The sequence below is a fragment of the Oncorhynchus gorbuscha genome, linkage group LG07 (genome assembly GCF_021184085.1).
Source record: "Oncorhynchus gorbuscha isolate QuinsamMale2020 ecotype Even-year linkage group LG07, OgorEven_v1.0, whole genome shotgun sequence".
NCBI classification, from domain to species: Eukaryota; Metazoa; Chordata; class Actinopteri; order Salmoniformes; family Salmonidae; genus Oncorhynchus; species Oncorhynchus gorbuscha.
The window spans coordinates 18,240,837-18,261,093 of record NC_060179.1 but is presented as its reverse complement, the minus strand read 5'-3'; the positions used below and the strand labels follow the sequence as shown (position 1 = coordinate 18,261,093).

At 40.1% G+C, this 20,257-nt stretch overlaps 2 protein-coding genes across 4 annotated transcripts in view; one reads left to right on the top strand and one right to left on the bottom strand.

Moving 5' to 3' along the window:
- The window catches only part of LOC124039588 (receptor activity-modifying protein 3-like), a 32,275-nt gene extending 28,972 nt beyond the window's left edge, over positions 1 to 3,303 (bottom strand). The window contains exon 1 of the mRNA XM_046355724.1: positions 3,008 to 3,303. Within this exon, the coding sequence (XP_046211680.1) occupies positions 3,008 to 3,101 (94 nt within the window). The 5' untranslated portion in view covers positions 3,102 to 3,303. The remainder of the gene's footprint in view (positions 1 to 3,007) is intronic.
- A 4,255-nt stretch (positions 3,304 to 7,558) lies between these two features.
- Positions 7,559 to 19,196, top strand: hus1 (HUS1 checkpoint clamp component). Of its 3 annotated transcripts, XM_046355721.1 has the most exons (9): positions 7,559 to 7,748; positions 8,468 to 8,595; positions 16,143 to 16,319; positions 17,155 to 17,262; positions 17,434 to 17,508; positions 17,738 to 17,837; positions 17,988 to 18,116; positions 18,291 to 18,350; positions 18,520 to 19,196. In XM_046355721.1, exons 1-9 carry the CDS (start codon positions 7,697 to 7,699, stop codon positions 18,600 to 18,602), a joined length of 912 nt encoding a protein of 303 aa, XP_046211677.1. In that variant the 5' UTR covers positions 7,559 to 7,696; the 3' UTR covers positions 18,603 to 19,196. The 3 variants fall into 3 exon arrangements, with proteins under 3 accessions (XP_046211677.1, XP_046211678.1, XP_046211679.1); XM_046355722.1 differs by lacking the exon at positions 18,291 to 18,350 and having other exon boundaries at positions 7,561 to 7,748; XM_046355723.1 differs by lacking the exon at positions 8,468 to 8,595 and having other exon boundaries at positions 7,562 to 7,748.
- Positions 19,197 to 20,257: the final 1,061 nt, after the last annotated feature.

The following is a 20,257-nucleotide window of genomic DNA, read 5'->3' as shown; positions in this document are numbered from 1 at the left end:
AGTGATAGCGACCATTTTCCTGTCCTGCTAAGCATTCAAAATGTAACAAGTACTTTTGGGTGCCAGGGAAAATGTATGGAGTAAAAATAACATTATTTTACTTAGGAATGTAGTGAAGTAAAAGTTGTCAAAAATATAAATAGTAAAAAAAAAAACGTAATACTTTAAATTATTTGTACTTAAGTACTTTACACCACTGAATCTTATCTCTAACACATTCATTTCCAGACACAGATTAAGCCTAGACCTAGACTTTAAAAAACAAGTTCAATGTCGGTTCTCTCTTCCGAAATGTCTTCTTAGTCCAAGACTAGGCGGAATCTGTGTCAGCCTTAGTAAGTCACAGCGCAAGAGTTAATTAATGGAAAGTCACCATTTTTGTAAGCCATGCTCATTTAGAAAATCTGTGTTAGTGCCAATGACCCTTGCCATGCAGGAGGGCAGCCCATTGCCAAAGTGGCTCTGTGACCTGCTGTGTATAAGAGTGATAGGAAGGGAGAAAAAGAGAAGAAAGTGTGTGCGTGTGTGTGCGTGTGCACGTGTGTGTGCGAGTGAGTGAGACAGAGGACACAGGTATGGCCACCCCATTTAGAGTTTGAAATCAGGCACGGAAAACTTACACAGCACAGCACTCCATTTCAGTACACTGTTAAAAAAACGTCCTGTTGTTTTTACTGTAACTTACTGGCAGCCAGTTACCTGTAGGTTACTGTAAAAATACGTACAGTATATTACCGTAAATTCCAAATAAACTTTGATTTAACAGTACATGCCATCTACCCCCAAGCCATAACACTGCTAAATAGCCAGGCTGGTAAATAGCCAATTAATGGTACCAAAACTATCTGCACTGACTCTTATCTTGCACTGACCCTACGCACACTCACTAGTCTATATATACACTCTACATACTCGTAAGTAAGCATTTCACAGTAAAGTCTACACAAGTTATTTTCAGCACATGTGACAAATAACATTTGATTTGATTTACATTACTGTAAAGTTTACATTAATGTACTGTTAAACCAACATTTATTTGGAATTTATGGTAACATACTGTACCTTTTTTTGCAGTAATTTACAGGTAATTTGCTGCCAGTAAGTTACTGTAAAAACAACAGGATTTGTTTTTACAGTGTACTTAAAACCCATTTTGAGGTATGAAAAATGGCAATGAGGGTTCACCTCAGTTTCAATTCACACAGAGTACTCCAGACGTCCACACAATCCAAGTGAGCGTACCCCACTTCCACATCACACAGAGACATGCAAAAGAAACCTGGATTTATTCCTGGCCGACATATTCAAACTACTGACACACACACACACACATACACACACAAACACAAACACACACACACACACAAAACACGCACACACACACACAAACACACAGACAAACACACAGACACACAAACACACACAAAGAGCATTCTACACTTTCCTTGGCTGAGCCACAACACTGTTCCAACTCTGCCCTCTTGCTGTGACCGTGGGAAGCCAAGCCAGAGGTCTGGCTTCCAACTGGGGGTTTCGCTCATCAGCACTATTACATTATCGGAGGCGGTGACCCATTAACAGAGCAGTGCTATTGATTGAGTGCCAACTCAAGGCGAAAGACACTGCTCATGCAAATACAGGAGCCAAAACCTGCAGAACTGAAGAGTCTAAGGCTTTTCCCTTGGTTACGGAATTTCGATGCCCCTTTATAGCCTAACCATTATTATCTGCTAATTCAAGTAAACAGACCTTACTCAGTGGAGCCATGCTAATTGTGCTGCAGCACTGATGTAATGACATAATCTTTTGTTAATACATTTTACAACATATAAATCATAGTCCCCCTGTGCCCCATACAGTTGGATACATGCAGCTTTTGAGGATACCATGCATGCATGTAAGAGGTCCCATTTGGGTTGTAAAACCTCAAAACCTGCCTTTGCATTTTCCACTATACATCGGCTATTTTGCGGGACTTCAGTATATCCCTGACCCATAATCTTTGGGCCTCAGCTTTGAATATAAGCTAGTGGGTATATGGAGGTGGGTTCCTGTCCAAGTCTCCCCCTGATGAGAGAACCAGAAAAAATCCTCCCCAAAGAAGAATTAATCTCATCACAGGGACAACAAAGTTTATCTTTGTAACATATGTTACAAATATAAACATGAATTTGTGGTAACTGAAAGATATTAATGATTGCTTGTCATTATAGACAATCGTATAGGCTGCATTAGCCCCTTTCAATTGACATCCATCGTCATCATCTGCTAAAGAAAAATTAAAGATATATGACTTTCAAAATACAGAAATACAGCCGGTAGGATGCATTTTGCATCATATGATGTAAAACAGAACTTCCTTTGATGCAAAATCTATCATACCGGCTGTATTTCTGCATTATGAAAGTTATATATCTTGAAAACTTGATTGCTGACATGCAAAATATTTTGGGACTATATCAACAATGGACTAATGAAACAAATACCAAAATAACATTTTGGGGTGGAATTTTCCGTTAAAGAAATCTTTTTTGAACAGCATACTGGTATGGAGCTTCTTATATTGTTTAATAAATTCTAATGGCATTTTATCATATGCCAACAGTCATTTACATATCCACCAGGGTCAAGAGACAGATGGTGTTAGGTTGACTATTAACTATATTTGATCAAATATATGATGAAATTATATGAAATTCATGAAGTGATTGATCATCATCCCTTTTATTTCATATTTATTATCAGCCTTTTTAAAGATGATAGGTCATGCAACTAAAATGTCTTATTGGCTACAGAATGAAAAATGAGAGCAGATTTCAATCAAAAGGATCTGAGAATTATTTTAATGCATTTTTCATTAATTTATTCCATGATATGAACCCATTTAAAACAGACGCAACATGCTGAAAAATAGACTATTAAATCATTAAGAAATAGTTTATTTTAATATTCTAGAAAACTATCCTAGACCACATAATATGCTAATAAAATACCATAGAATACTCACCCAAAATTCCAACAAGTAGAAGTTTCAACACAGCCAAAGGATGTGTATCCATCACGTCGTGAATAAAGATCCCACACACACGATTCAGAAGCATTCAATGATATCTCAGGTGGGTGATGAATGTCTGTAGCAAACCATAATTATCCAAATTCACTGAAAGCACGCGCGCGCAAGTTCCTTCATGGTTTACGAGTCTGTCGTCACGCAAAATTGTCAGCCCGTGTTTGAAACTTCGAACTCCGCAACACCTCCTCAATTCTGGCTCCTAATATCAAACCTCCACATGTGCTTTCCTGCACATCTCGTTGTTAAAATGACTTCTGCGCTTCCTTGCATCCTTTCAGATGGAGGGTGGGAAGAAGGGAGGGAGAAAGGAGGAGAGAGAGGAAGGGAGAGGAAGGGGACGATCTATCTCATTCCATATGCTAGAAAGCATGACATTGGCAATTTAATATGAATGATATGATAACGATTTTATTGTATGACTCATTTACTTTTTCTAATGGCTTTCTCGGCATTGTTGGGAAGGGTGGTTAAGTAAGCATTTAACTCTTAGTCCACACCTGCTGTTTACGAAGCACGTGACGAAAACAATTTGATTTGATTTGAAGAATAAGACATTGTAAGCTTTTATAAATGCGTTATAGATGATTACATTTCATTTTATGTAGGATTATTAATTATTGTGCAATGTTTTTGAATGCTTTAATATTTCTATACATGTCCATACATGAAAGTTATAAAGTATTACCACCTATACCTAAGGAAAAGTAGCCTAGTATAAAATAAAAACAACATTTTGCTTAGGGCCCCCAAAAGGCTCTGACTGCATGTGTGGGTATGGATGTGGGTACACAGACCCACAAGCCACTGTGGCCCCTCATGATGAGTTTCGATTTTTTTGTGTCCCCCACCCCCATCAAAGTGGCCCATCCCTGATCTAGGCCATCTACAATATTATGCAAACATTTTAACCTGTCAAATGCTATAATTCAAAGTACTGCATGCAAGATTAAATCCATATCTTATGTTGGGAATATCAAAAAAAGACTTAAAACAATATCAAATTGTATAAAGTTTAGATATTCCTTTTCATAAAGATGCAAATGCTTTATTTGACTCAAGGATTATATCCAGGAAGGAAAGTAACCCGAGCACTATCTTGAGGAGTTCCTGAGAAATGTCTCAGTGGGACAGTTTAAACTGAGAGGAGGGCTGGGGAGAGTGGGGAATGACGTCCCCTGAGAGGGCAAGAACAACATGTATGTCAGGAGAAGTGCAGTATTATCATAAGGAGACGTATACTTGGATTACGGAGGAGGAATGGAGGGAAAACGAGAGGCTGAGGAGGTCTAAGAGAGAGAGGGAGGAAGGAAGGAAGGGGTGAGCTTGAACTTGTAAAGAATTTAGGAAAAAGGGAGATGGTTTGTTGAAGAAGAATGGTAGAAAGTGTAAGAAGAGTATGCGGGATCTAAGACAGGAGGAGAAATGGAAGTGAACGAGGGTAAAGTATCGGAGGTGGAAGGTGAGGTGAAGTTCTCGGAGCCCAATGCCTAGGATACAGATGAGTCTTTGACAATAGGAGTGAAAATTCTTGGAAAAAGTGGACCCTTGCCTTTTGGCCGGACAATTTGTACTTCAAGGGATGGAAACCGAGTTAGGTGCTGTGAAATTGGTGAAGGTAACCCGAAGTGGTTTTGTGATCATTGTTTCTGTTGGTCAGAGGGAACAGGCGCTCTGTATCAAACGGCTGGGAACAAGAGATGTGAAACGTTTTGCTCTCAAGAAAAGGGTATCATTGAAAGGAGTGATTACTAGGGTAGCGGTAAATGTGAAAGTGGACCAATGAAGAGGACCAATGTGATGCTCCTTGTTTGGTGCAACCCTGCGGAACAGACAGGGTGGCGAGTGGAGAAACAAAAAAGTAATTCTCTATTCTTTTGAGTTCTGATGTTGAGTCTTTTTCTGACAAAGTGATGTTAGGATATATCAGTTATCAAGTTGTTAAGGGGCGGCAGGTAGCCTAGTGGTTAGAGCGTTGGACTAGTAACCAAAAGGTTGCAAGATTGAATCCCCGAGCTGACAAGGTAAACATCTGTCATTCTGCCCATGAACAAGGCAGTTAACCCAGTGTTCCTAGGCCGTCATTGAAAATAAGAGTTTGTTCTTAACTGACTTGCCTAGTTAAATAAAGGTGAAAAGTACAAGCTTTTGTACTGAATACATTTTGTTGTTACAGGTATCTAGCTTATAGGCATGTGGCATCTGTGTGGAGGAGGGAGGTTCCTAGGTGTGAGAAGTGTGCAGAAGGGCATGAGACAAAGGTACAGTTTACATACACTTAGGTTGGAATCATTAAAACTCATTTTTCAACCACTCCACAAATTTCTTGTTAACAAACAAGTCGATTAGGACATCTACTTTGTGCATGACACAAGTAATTTTTCCAACAATTGTTTACAGACAGATTATTTCACTTATAATTCATGCATATCACAATTCCAGTGGGTCAGAAGTTTACAGACACTAAGTTGACTGTGCCTTTAAACATCTTAGAAAATTCCAGAAAATGTCATGGCTTTACAAGCTTCTGATAGGCTAATTGAAATAATTTTAGTCAATTGGAGGTGTACCTGTGGATGTATTTCAAGGCATACCTTCAAACTCAGTGCCTATTTGCTTGACATCATGGGAAAATCAAAATAAATCAGCCAAGACCTTAGAAAACAATTGTAGACCTCCACAGGTTTGATTCATCCTTGGGAGCAATTTCCAAACGCCTGAAGGTACCACGTTCATCTGTGCAAACAATAGTACGCAAGTATAAACACCATGGGACCACGCGCCGTCATACCGCTCAGGAAGGAGACGCGTTCTGTCTCCTAGAGATGAACGTACTTTGGTGAGAAAAGTGCAAATTAATCCCAGAACAACAGCAGAGGACCTTGTGAAGATGCTGGAGGAAACAGGTACAAAAGTATCTATATCCACAGTAAAACGAGTCCTATAACAACATAACCTGAAAGGCCACTCAGCTTGAAAGAAGCCACTGCTCCAAAACCATCATAAAAAAGCCAGACTACAGTTTGCAACTACACATGGGGACAAAGATCAAACTTTTTGGAGAAATGTCCTCTGGTCTGATGAAACAAAAATAGAACTGTTTGAACATAATGACCATCGTTATGTTTGAAGGAAAAAGGGGGATGCTTACAAGACGAAGAACACCATCCCAACCGTGAAGCACGGGGGTGGCAGCATCATGTTGTGGGAGTGCTTTGCTGCTGGAGGGACTGGTGCACTTCACAAAATAGATGGCATGATGAAGAGGGAAAATTATGTGGATATATTGAAGCAACAGCTCAAGACATCAGTCAGGAAGTTAAAGCTTGGTCGCAAATGGGTCTTCCCAAATAGACAATGACCACAAGCATACTTCCAAGGTTGTGGCAAAATAGCTTAATTAAGGACAACAAAGTCAAGGTATTTGAGTGGCCATCACTAAGCCCTAACCTCAACCCTATAGAAAATGTGTGGGCAGAACTGAAAAAGTGTCTGTGAGCAAGGAGGCCTACAAACCTGACTCAGTTACACCAGCTCTGTCAGAAAGAATGGGCCAAAATTCGCCCAATTTATTATGGGAAGCTTGTGGAAGGCTACCCAAATTGTTTGACCCAAGTTAAACAATTTAAAGGCAATGCTATCAACTAGTAATTGAGTGTATGTGAACTTCTGACCCACTGGGAATATGATGAAGGAAATAAAAGCTGAAATAAATCATTATTTTTACTATTATTCTGACATTTCACATTCTTAAAATAAAGTTGTGATCCTAACTGACCTATGACAGGGAATGTTTACTATGAAGTGTCAGGAATTGTGAAAAACTGAGTTTAAATGTATTTGGCTAAGGTGTATGTAAACTTCCGACTTCAACTGTATGTGTAGCATTGGGTAAAGAAGCGATATGTGCTAATTGTAGGGGTGCTCATGGGGCTGGGGATCAGAAATGTCTGATGAGAGGCAAGTTGAGGTTACCAGGGTTAGAGTAGTGCAGAAGTTGTCATATACTGAGGTAGTGGAGAAGTAGAGGAAGATGGGTGAAGGGGGAGGGATACTGAAAGGAGTGGTGTGGGTAGTAGTTCTGAACCAGTACAGAGGGATAGGCCAACAAGTGATATATGCTTCAGTAAGTTTGGATTTTTAGTGTTTACAGCAATGGTTATCAACTGTACTGCAAATCGCAGAAATTTTAGGTTGTGGTGGCAGCTGCAGAGAAGTATTTTGGTGTAGGAGATTTGACGTCAGAAGAGTTACATTGTGTGTTGAGTGGTTGTGTCCAGTCCTTTCAGGCTGTTGGCCTGAGATATAACTAGATAGATTTAGTGGAGTAGGGTGGTGTTTTTTTCAATCAAAGTATAAGGGACTTATACTCCAGTCTAGTTGATGGCAGTAGTGCAACATTTATTGGATGCCAACCGCCGTTAAACCTCATAGAAGAAGAAAATCGTCTCAATGCAGACAAATGAAATAGGAACTGAAAAGGAAAAACACTTGTTTCCCAGGGAAAGTATAACAGGGCTGTGTCATTGGCGCGCGGGCCAAATTGAACGTCACAACAACGTTTTTTGCTCTAAGCTACTCCCTAAAGAAAATATTTGATTTTTGTCAGTGAAAATAAAATTGATCATGAAGTTCCGAGCAAAAATGATTGATGTTGGTTGCCTTAACCATTTCACACGTAAGTCTAACGTTAATGCTATAATGTTGCTCTTGTGTAGCTAGCTAGTATTACGCATTCATTGCTAGCTAGCTAATAACGTTAGCAGCTAGACTAACAATTTGAGCAAAGTCCTTCTCTAGGCTTCACATAAAGTTGAACAATTATACCAACTACTGTTACTTGCTAGAAAGCGTGTTTCACTTGCAAGATAAAATATACGGTTGGTGCGGGTGCTGTCTGCAAAGAAGTTGGCTGTTTACTAAACTAGCCCAAAGACACTGATACAAAGATTTGTATAACTAACGTTAAACCTCATCGTTCTACCTGTGGCTGATAGAACACAACGTTTGCCAAAGAGGATATACCATGACCAAACTTCTCTGACTCGGTTTTGGTTATTTGGGATACGGCCTTTGTCAGAATGGACTTTTCGTGATAGAACACTTACGCAGTAGGTTAGGTGAATTAACGTAGCAGGTAAGGGTAATTGTGTTCAGGTTGGTTAAATGCAGCGGGGGGGGGGATCCTTTGCTCAAAGAGACGATATTTGGAAGATGACCTCGCGACTTGAGAGATTGCATGTTTATCAATTGAACCCTGAACCGACCAAGAGGTAAACAGGCAACTTCTATGCTTAAGGACAGGGTTAGAGATGGACAGAACCCCTCGTGAATTTTCTCTTGCGAGTCGAACATGCAACACTTCGTAGCATTTTACATTTAACTTCTCCCCATCAGGTGTGGTGAATACCATCTCTAAACTAACGAAGACATGCATCCTGCGACTTACTCCAAACAACCTATATTTTGTACTGTCTGGTAAGGTAGCCAGCGGAGGAGTCGGCATGTGGTGTGAATTATCTCAGGTACATGCCCATGCAATACAATATGTCTATTTCTACCAATGAGTTGTACTTCGATAGCTCACACAATTATGTTTTTAATACTCTCAATTGTTATATGTAGGCCTATGGATTATGAATTGCACACTGTTGCCCATTATTTTAAATTTGGCATGTAAATGGAGCAGAACAGAAACTCCAGGGAGAGGTCAGTCTGTCTTTCCATTATATGGGGGAAAAAAACTATTTTCCGAAAGTGAAATACTTCGTCTCTTCTCTAACATGTAGGCTCGGCATTCCGGAACAGTCCCACTCCAATCAAATCAAATTGTTTTTGTCACATTCTCCGAATACAACCTTGTCGTGAAATGCTTACTTTACAAGCCCTTAACCAGCAATACAGTTTTAGGAAAATAAGAGTTAAAGTATTTACTAAATAAACTAAAGTTAATCAAATACAAGAGTAACAATAAAATAACAATAACAAGGCTATATACAGGTGGTACCGGTACCAAGTCAATGTGCGGGGGTACAGGTTGGGGTAATGACCATGCATAGATAATAAACAGCGAATAGCAGCAATGTAAAAAAAAGGGGCAGCGGGTCAATTAATGCAATTAATGATTAGCTGTTCAGAAGCTGTTAAGAAGCCTTTTGGACCTAGACTTGGTGCTCCGGTATCGCTTCCTGTGCGGTAGCAGAGAGAACAGTCTATGACTGGGGTGGCTGGAGTCTCTTTCTTTTTAGGGCCTTCCTCTGACACCACCTGGCATAGAGGTCCTGAATGGTAGGAAGCTTGGCCCCAGTGATGTACTGGGCCATACGCACTACCCATTCTAGCGGTCAGAGGTCGAGCAGTTGCCATACCAGGTTGCTCTCCATGGTGCAGCTGTAGAACTTTTTGAAGATCTGAGGACCCATGCCAAATCTTTTCAGTCTCCTAGATGCTGGACTTCTAGGCAGAGTTCCTCTGTCCAGTGTCTGTTCTTTTGCCCATCTTTATCTTTTCTTTTTATTGGCCAGTCTGACATATGGCTCTTTCCTTGCAACTCTGCCTAGAAGGCCAGCATCCCAGAGTCGCCTCTTCACTGTTGACGTTGAGACTGGGGTTTTGCAGGTACAATTTAATGGAGCTGCCAGTTGAGGACTTGTGAGGTGTATGTTTTTCAAACTAGAAACACTAATGTACTTGTCCTCTTGCTCAATTGTGCACCGGGGCCTCCCACTCATCTTTCTATTCTGGTTAGAGCCCGTTTGTGCTGTTCTGTGAAGGGAGTAGTACACAGCATTGTACGAGATCTTCAGTTTCTTGGCAATTTCTTCCATGGAATAGCCATCATTTCTTAGGACAAGAATAGACTGACGAATTTCAGAAGACATTTCTTTGTTTCTGGCCATTTTGAGCCTGTAATCGAACCCACAAATGCTGATGCTCCAGATACTCAACTAGTCTAAAGAAGGCCAGTTTTATTGCGTCTTTAATCAGAACAACAGTTTTCAGCTATGCTAACATAATTGCAAAAGGGTTTTCTAATGATCAATTAGCCTTTTAAAATTATAAATGTGGATTAGCTAACACAACGTGCCATTGGAACACAGGAGTGATGGTTGCTGATAATGGGCCTCTGCACACCTATGTAGATATTCCATAAAAAATTCTGCCATTTCCAGCTACAATAGTCATTCACAACATTAACAATGTCTACACTGTATTTCTGATAAATTTGATGTCATTTTAAAGGACCAACATTTAGCTTTTCTTTCAAAAACAAAGACATTTCTAAGTGACTCCAAACTTTTGAACGGTAGTGTATATAAATGGTAGATTATTGTACAAGCCACAAGAAGGTCTGATTTCATTATTACTGAAACAGGATCCAAGTGGTATATATAAAGATCCAGTCCATTAAAAAAATTGGAGGCCTCTTATACTTCAGTGTTGTGATGCAAAAATTCTAGCTAAATGCTTGGCGCATAGAATTAAAAAGGCATTGTCAGATATTATTCATTCGAATCAGACATGTATGATATATTGGAGGTAAAATAAGACAAGTACTGTAAAGAATAGAATACTATGAAATATCGGAAAACTGGCCTGGTTTTCATAGCTGATTTTGAATAGGCTTTTGATAAAGTACGACTGGAGTTTATATATACATGCCTGGAATATTTCAATTTTGTTGAATCTCTTATAAAATGGGTTAAAGTTATGTATAGTAACCCTAGGTGTAAAATAGTAAATAATGGCTACTTCTCAGAAAGTTTTAAATTGTCAAGAGGAGTAAAACAAGGTTGTCCACTATCGGCATGTCTATTTATTATTGCCATTGAAATGTTAGCTTTTAAAATTAGATCCAACAATAATATTAAGGGATTTGAAATCCGTGGCTTAAAAACAAAGGTGTCATTGTACGCTGGTGATTCATGCTTTATTTTAAAACCACCATTAGAATCCCTCCACAGCCTCAGAGGGTCTATGATCTACTTTTTCTAACCTCTCTGGATTAAAACCAAATTATGATGTGTACTATATTACTTATTAGATCACCAAAAAATGCAACTTTTACATTACCATGTAGTTTACTAATAAAATGGTCTGATGTGGATATAGTCAGGTTAACATATCCCAAAAGAAAGAAATGATCTCACTCCAATACTTTTTAATAGAAAGTTAGCAAAAAATAGATAAGGTCTTGCTACCATGGAAAGGAAAATACCTGTCTATTTGTGGAAAAAACACCTTGATCAAATCTTTAGTCATATCACAGTTTACCTATTTGCTTATGGTTTTGCCTACACCTAGTGAAATGATTTTTAAATAATATGAACCCAAAATATTCGATTTTATTTGGAATGACAAACCAGACAAAATTTAAAATTGCCTATTTATATAACGAATATGAATTCAGAGGGCAGAAATGATTAAATATTTAAGCATTAGACCTCACTAAAGGCATCGGTCATACAAAAGTTATACTTAAATCCGAAATGGTTCTCTAGTAAATTACTAAGAATCTCAACCCATGTTCAAAAATGGCCTTTTTTCCGTTATTCAGATTACAACTGCTCACTTTCGGTTATTTGAAAATGAAATCATCTCCAAAATATTGTTATTTTTTAAACAACCCTTAGAAAGTTGGTTTACAATTTCAGTTTAATCTACCTGAAAAGACAGAACAAATAATACAACAAATATTGTGGTTAAACTCGAATATACAAATTGATTAAAAAATATATTTTTTTCAATATAATGTTTAAAAAAGGTAATATCTCTATAAATTATATCATAAATAGGACTGGTGGAGTTATGTCACACATGCAGCTAACATAGAAGGGGGGAAAAGTAAGGAACTTGTCTGTCGGCCCTGCATTAAAGACCAAAAATTGTTTAAGAAAATTGTGATAAATAAAAATATATGTACCAATTTCATTTCAGGTCCAAAAAATTGATATCCGTGCCATATAAATTGCTAAATAGTTGGAAGAGATTTTCGATGTACCGATTCCATAGCACATGGTTTATGAATTGACACGCAAAACAACGCCGGACTCAAAACTTCTAATTTTTCATATTAAATTATTATACAAAATTCTTGCAACCAATATAATGTTATATTTATGAGGGATACAATCTTCCCAGCTCTGCAGATTTTGCTGCGAGGAGGGAAAGTCATTAGATAATTTATTTTGATACTATCCATGTATAGCTCGTTTTTGGTCACAGGTCCAGGAATGGCTGAAGAACTGCAACATTGACCTAGAACTAACGCTGCAGATAGCAATACTAGGTGATTTGAAAAGTCATAGTCAATCGATCAATAATATAATTATTATTTTAGAAAAAAATTGTATCTTTAACTTAGTCTGTAGAAGCTATGAGAAGAGATAGATGGGAGGGGTTGAATGGCGCTAAAGGGTGGGACTAATAACATGATGACAAATGTAAAACATACGGGGTCTGTAAAATGTATATAGGTTCAGTAATTTTGTGAAATAGCACAGTTGCAAATAGAAATCAACCTGAATGGACATCAGAAGTAGAGGAAGTCCAGGACTAAATACAAACAAATTATAACAATTGTAAAATAGATTGTAAAATAAACTAAAGGTAGAAGCCGAAGTGTTATTGTTTATTAGTTAACTCCAATTGGGAGAGGGGTGGTAGAGTTTGCAGGGAATAATAAAGGTGTGTGTGTGTAAGGTCAGTCAACCTGGAAAATTTCAAGAACTTTGAAAGTTTCTTCAAGTGCAGTCGCAAAAACCATCAAGCGCGATGATGAAACTGGCTCTCATGTGGACCGCCACAGGAAAGGAAGAGGAAGACCCAGAGTTACCTCTGCCGCAGAGGATAAGTACATTAGAGTTACCCGCCTCAGAAATTGCAGATCAAATAAATGCTTAACTGAGTTCAAGTAACAGACACATCTCAACATCAGCTGTTCAGAGGAGACTGTGTGAATCAGGCCTTCATGGTCGAATTGCTGCAAAGATACCACTACTGAAGGACACCAATAATAAGAAGAGATGAGCAATGGACATTAGAAATCTGTTCTTTGGTCTGATGAGTCCAAATTTGAGATTTTTGTTGTAAGATGCAGAGTAGGTAAACGGATCTCCACCTGTGTGGTTCTCCTGTGAAGCATGGAAGAGGAGGTGTGGGGGTGCTTTGCTGGTGACACTGTGATTTATTTAGAATTCAAGGCACACTTAACCAGCATGGCAACCACAGAATTCTGCAGCGATACGCCATCCTATCTGGTTTGCTCTTAGTTGGACTATTATTGTTTTTTCAACAGGACAATGACCCAAAACACACCTCCAGCCTATGTAAGGCCTATTTGACCAAGAAGGAGAGTGCTGGTGCTGCATCAGATGAACTGGCCTCCACAATCACCCGACCTCAACCCAATTGAAATGGTTTGGGATGAGTTGGACCGCAGAGTGAAGGAATAGCAGCCAAAAGGTGCTCAGCACATGTGGGAACTCCTTCAAGCCTGTTGGAAAAGCATTCCTCATGAAGCAGAACGGGTGTTGCTCTCATGCATGCCTAAATGTCCCTTGCCACTAGGAGCGCCGCCACTGGATGAGTATTTTCTTGTTTGCTAATGAACTTATACAGCTCGTTGGGTGCAGTCTTAGTGCCAGCATCGGTTTGTGGTGGTAAATACACAGCTCTGAAAAATATAGATGGAAACTCCCTTAGTGTGGTCTACAGCTTATCATGAGGTGAGAAAAACCTTGAGAGTTCCTTAATATTAGATTTTGCGCACCAGCTGTTATTGACAAACAGACCACCACCCCTTGTCTTATCGGAGGCAGCTGTTCTGTCTTGCCGATGCACAGAATACCCAGCCAACTGTATATTATCCATGTCGTTCATATCAAATCAAATTGTATTGGTCACATACACGTGTTTATCAGATGTTTTTGCGGGTGTAGCGAAATGCTTGTGTTTCTATCCGGCAGTGCAATAATATCTAACAAGTAATATCTAGCAATTTCCCAACATATACCCAATACACACAAATCTAATTAAGGAATGGGATTAAGAATATATACAAATGTGGATGAGCAATGTCAGTGGCATAGACTAAGATACAGTAGAATATTATAGAATACAGTATAAACATATGAGATGAGTAATGCAAAATATGTAAACATTATTAAAGTGACTCATGTTCCATTTAAGTGGCCAGTGATTTCAAGTCTATGTATATAGGCAGCATCCTCTATGTGCTTGTGGTGGCTATTTAACTGTCTGATGGCCTTGAGATAGAAGCTGTTTTTCAGTCCAAGGTTTCTCAGTCCAAGCTTTGATGCGCCTGTACTAACCTCGCCTTCTGGATAATAGCATGGTGAACAGGCAGTGGCTCTTTTTGGCCTTCCTGCGACAGCGGTCGCTGTAGGTGTCCTGGAGAGCAGGTAGTTTGCCCCTGGTGATGCGTTGGGCAGAACGCACCACCCTCTGCAGGGTCCTGCGGTTGCAGAAGGTGCCGTTACCGTACCAAGTGGTGATGCAGCCCAACAGGATGCTCTCAATTGTGCATCTGTAAAGGTTTGAGGGTTTTAGGTGCCTCGACTCAGTGAAACATAAGATATTCGTTTTTAATATCCCGTTGGTAGGGTAGTCTTGAACAAAGCTCATCCAGTTTATTCTCCAATCATTACAAGTCAGAATGTTGAAATGGTGATCACTTCATTTTAACTCACTTGACCGGTTGTCTGCCGATTTTGTCCTTATGTTGGCGGTAATCTGGGACAAAATATCCACAGGGAAGCGTTATCAACCTGCTGGTCATTATATCGGTTTATCGCACGCGACAAACACTTGCACGATATGTCTGAGCGTAACCAAACCACAGACAGAACATTGTCCCACGCAATTAGCTGGCAAATTTCACAACCACTTCCAGCTGATTGCGGGGAAACGTGCTTTGGTCAACTACGTTCGGTTCAAATCAAATCAATTTATATAGCCCTTCGTACATCAGCTGATATCTCAAAGTGCTGTACAGAAACCCAGCCTAAAACCCCAAACAGCAAACAATGCAGGTGTAAAAGCACGGTGGCTAGGAAAAACTCCCTAGAAAGGCCAAAACCTAGGAAGAAACCTAGAGAGGAACCGGGCTATGTGGGGTGGCCAGTCCTCTTCTGGCTGTGCCGGGTAGAGATTATAACAGAACATGACCAAGATGTTCAAATGTTCATAAATGACCAGCATGGTCAAATAATAATAAGGCAGAACAGTTGAAACTGGAGCAGCAGCACAGTCAGGTGGACTGGGGACAGCAAGGAGCCATCATGTCAGGTAGTCCTGGGGCACGGTCCTAGGGCTCAGGTCAGTTGAAACTGGAGCAGGAGCATGGCCAGGTGGACTGGGGACAGCAAGGAGTCCTCATGTCAGGTAGTCCTGGGACATGGTCCTAGGGCCCAGGCCAGTTGAAACTGGAGCAGCAGCATGGCCAGGTGGACTGGGGACAGCAAGGAGTCATCATGTCAGGTAGTCCTGGGGCATGGTCCTAGGGCTCAGGTCCTCCGAGAGAGAGAAAGAAAGAGAGAAGGAGAGAATTAGAGAACGCACACTTAGATTCACACAGGACACCTGAATAGGACAGGAGAAGTACTCCAGATAAACAAACTGACCCTAGCCCCCCGACACATAAACTACTGCAGCAAAAATACTGGAGGCTGAGACAGGAGGGGTCAGGAGACACTGTGGCTCCATCCGAGGACACCCCCGGACAGGGCCAAACAGGAAGGATATAACCCCACCCACTTACCCACGGTTACATTCGGCTATTGTTTACATATTGTGCATGATGTGCAATGTGTCAGAAGATTGCAAATTCAAACCACCGAACCTACTGGCGACGCAAAAAGTCGGCTCAACACTTTCCTGTGGATACCCCATCTCCACCTCCTAACAGCAAAACTAACAGCATGGACAACCTGTAAAGTAACTCTAAATATAATTTTATTCAACATTCTGGCTTGTAAGAGACTCGTGTTCACTGGTGTCTGCTCTATACTTATCCAACAAGCCATTCTCTATTTGTGTTGTATTTGACCAGGCCAACTTCTTTGATGAGTATCAGCTGGAAGGTGTGGCGCCTGACGCTAATGAGATCTGCCTAGAGGTGACCCCCGAAAACCTTTCCAGGGCTCTGAGAACCTCTCAGAATGCCAAGTGTGTGAAGATCAAACTGACCAAGAAGCACTGTCCTTGTCTCACTCTCGTTGCAGAACTGGTAAGAGCTACAGCAATTATATCCAATGTGTCTGCTTCAAGGGAAAACTGTCAACACTCACTGGGCTGTGTTGATTATGATGTGTAATTCTGTTTTGACTATATTGTCCATGTTTGTAAGTGACTACTTTGACATGCCAAGCAATCAGTCAGTCAGTATGTAACACTTTTCTAACAAACGGGTTTATGTTTAACACCTATAAATGAAACTGTCTTAACCCCCCTAAAAGCAAGATGTTTGTGGTGTTAGGTTCTAATTCTCAGAGTAAAACACTCAACGGACATTATGAAAGCTTAACCAAGTTTATTCTTCCCAGAAGATCAATACAGCTGTATTAGACAAAAACGTTTTCACACAAGCACTGATATTTAGCTGTTTAACCTCCTACTCATCTGTACAAACATTGTTCTTTACTGCTAGGCAGGACACTAGTTATACGGCCATAAAGTTTTATTTCTCCCTTAAGGTGACCTGACCTCAACCCCTTTCCATCACTAATCCATGGCTCTCTCCGCTTATCAATGCCTGCCACATGTGATCGCTTCCCTGCACTCAACACATTCAACGCTTAATTGCACACACTATATACCTTCCTTCTATAACCATTCAATTCTGGTGTAGACCCTCTAAGCCTCGGCACTCCATCAGTGACATGAATAAGTATATTTTCATATTCTCAGAACCCAACCGTGGCAGAGAAAGTTTCTCCAGGTAGGAAATAACTTTGAGAGGAACCAAACTTCATAGACGCAGCTCATCCTCCTAGCTGGCAAGAAGTTTGGACACGTCAGAAGTTCAGTCATTTTATCTTTCCCTGCCCTCTTCTTCCTGTTAGCCAACACTTTCCAGCGTCAGTCGTGTTGTCACCCATGACATCCCGGTGGACGTGATACCCAGAAGGCTTTGGCACGACTTCAAAGAGCCCAGAATGCCAGACTTTGACGTGAGTACCAGAGCCACTCTAGCCTGGATCCCAGTCTCGTTCTGCCGAAGCCGACTAAAGCAGAACCAGCCTGGCATCCAGGCAAGTCCTCTAAGAGTAATGCCTGTTTAACACGTCAGGTGTACTGTTATTTAATTGGTTCTAATGATAACTATATCTAATGCTTTACAGGTGAGCATATATTTGCCTCCACTGAAAACTATGAAAAATGTTGTGGATCGAATGAAGAATCTCTCTAACTTTCTGGTAAAAGACTGTTTACTATGAGCTCAGATAATTTTACACATGCCCCCAACATACTATGATATATTTGTTAAAATATCTTCAGTGTATGTTTAATATTTTAAATATAAAGGAAAACATTGTTTGGAAGTCACCGGTATGTCATAATGTCCTTTAAAGTAACGTAAAATAGAGCTGTTTGTAGATTGGATTATTAGCTTTCAATACAAAGTTGCGGTGCCCTCTGTCCTAGGTGATGGAGGCCAACCTGAATGGAGAGATGAACCTGAAGATTGAAACTGACCTGGTGTCTGTCACCACCCACTTCAAAGACCTGGGTAATCCTCCCTGGGGTAGGTGCATCCCCTTTACTTGTGTTGTGTGCATTAAGGCACACCGTAGCAAAACCTTTTTGAAAAAACTCATGTTAGCCATGGCAACAAACTGGAGCCTGTCTCAGGGCTTTTACTAATTTCAGTCTCGTCTCTCTTGGCCCCCCTCAGGTGACGATGGTTCTCAGGGGCGCAGTCAGAGCAGGGACCCTGAGGTCATGGCCCACACCCGCGTGGACATCCGCAAGCTGCAACAGTTCCTCGTGGGCCAGCAGGTCAACCCCAGCAAGGCAATGTGTAGTGCGTCTCATGGACTTTTTATTAATATTAACCACATTGACCAATCAATCAGCTCCTCTAATGTCAACGTCACCAACCCTGGTCCCAAAGACCCACAAGGTGATGCAGGCTTTTGTTCCAGCCCTAAAGTAACAGATTCTCCGCACAAAACGTGCATACCATGTATCTCTTTAGGACCAGGGTTGGTGAAGATTGGACTAGGCCATCTGACGACAGAGCGCCTTGACTGTACCAGTGAGTTACTGTTGCATCTTCTGTGATGCTTTATCAGATTCATCACTATATTATGAGTAGTGATGTGGACATGAATTGTGTGAGTGAGGGAAAACAATTGTTAAGACTGAGTCATAAGAAAGATTCACTGATTGCAGATCACTGATGAGCATTCTATTATTCCCACCAGATATTGTCCACAAGAGGATCATTCATTTGATTCTACTACATGAAGACGTGTCTCTGCAATACTTCATCCCAGCGGTGGCCTAGCAAGACAAACGTTGTCTAACACAAAAGTCAGCTGAGAAGGTTTGTTTTCTTCAGGATCAAATTGGCCATCCCTCCTACTGAAGGGCTAGTGTGTAGGTATGTTTTTGTTTCAACCCCATCGTAACACACCTCGTTCAGCTAATCTAGGTGCTAATGAGCAGTAGAATCAGGTGTGCTAGCTAAGGGTTGGAGAGAAAGCTTGCAGGAGGGTAGCTCTCCAGGAGGAGGGATGGGTGATCCTAGACTACACATTCGATTCATTTGAGAAGTTGTGGTTGATTTAAGATTACATGAAAACGTGAAAAGCTTGTAAAATCAACACTGCCGTCATGCACTTCCAAAAGTATAACTTATTCTCAGTGGAATTTCATCTTTAAAATGTAAATGGTGTACTCTTAGACCTCGAACAAAGTTTGTATGTTATAGTTTAGTATTTTATGTAATACACTTACAAATCTCAAGGCCTTAAATGTATTGTCTATGTATTTTGCTACTGTATTGCTGTAAATAGTTTAAAAATTCCACTCAAGATGAAGCTACACGCTCAGCCTTCATGCATTGTATGTACTGTTAATAAAACATTTTTTATTTTATTGTTAGAACACTTGTGTTATTTGCAGTGAAAAATGTGTTCAAGTCATTGCATATAGTAATATAGACGTAGATTGAAGGATAAGGACACTTAAATGACCCCTTGCAAAAGATGTGCTTCCAGTCTGTACAATGCATGGTATCTTGTAATAGCATAGGCATAGTTTGTCGGCAGTTAGGTTGTGTTCGATAGTGCAACAAATTAAATAACCACAGGATTATTTTGCAAATGAAATCATTTTGGTCTTTTTTGGGTCCCTAGATTAATTTGAATTTGACTATTGTTGTTTTTAGATGGTTGCGTACATAGTTGGTGCTGGACACACACAAAGAGATTACTGGAAAATGGGAAATGCTTGTTTTTTATTTATTTTATTTAACCAGGTAGGCCATTTGAGAACAAGTTCTCATTTACAACTGCGACCTGGCCAAGATGAGGAAAAGCAGCGAGACAAAAACAACAGAGTTACGCATGGTATAAAGAAACGCACAGTCGATAACAATAGAAAAATCTATATACAGTGTGTGCAAATGAGGTAAGGCAATAAATAGGCCAATAGTGGCAAAGTAATTACAATTTAGCAATTTACACTGGAGTGATATAACATACGCTAACCCCATTCCGTACAAATGTGAGTGAGTTTAGGTTATGTGCAGATGAGGATGTGCAAGTAGAAATACTGGTGCGCAAAAGAGCAGAAAAACAAATATGGGGATGAGGTAGGTAGTTGGTTGGATGGGCTGTGTACAGCTGCAGTGATCAGTATCTTGTATGCTTTTCTAATGCTATTTAATGTGTTTGGATAGTGGTAACATAAGAATGTTTGCCAAGCAAAAAGGTAGCCAAAGTTTACAGTGGGAGAGTGCAGAGAAGAAACCAGAATTTCTTAAACTGACTGAACCAATCAAGTGTAATTTCTACTGAGTTCGGACCAACCAGGAAAACTTTTTTGTTTTGTTGCACATTATTAAGATGGTAGTTATTTATATGGTAGTACGGATTCGATGCTTTGGGTGATAGTTTGTGATTGTACATTTCTCACGTAGTGTGCAGAATATCGTAT

What these genes read in the sequence shown, in the direction of transcription:
- hus1 (XM_046355721.1), top strand. Translation starts at nt 7,697, where the DNA reads ATGAAGTTCCGAGCAAAAATGATTGATGTTGGTTGCCTTAACCATTTC. An exon ending in TGTGGTGTGAATTATCTCAG is followed by an intron (nt 8,596 to 16,142) that starts GTACATGCCCAT and finishes GTATTTGACCAG; the next exon opens with GCCAACTTCTTTGATGAGTA. An exon ending in CCCCAGCAAGGCAATGTGTA is followed by an intron (nt 18,117 to 18,290) that starts GTGCGTCTCATG and finishes GTATCTCTTTAG; the next exon opens with GACCAGGGTTGGTGAAGATT.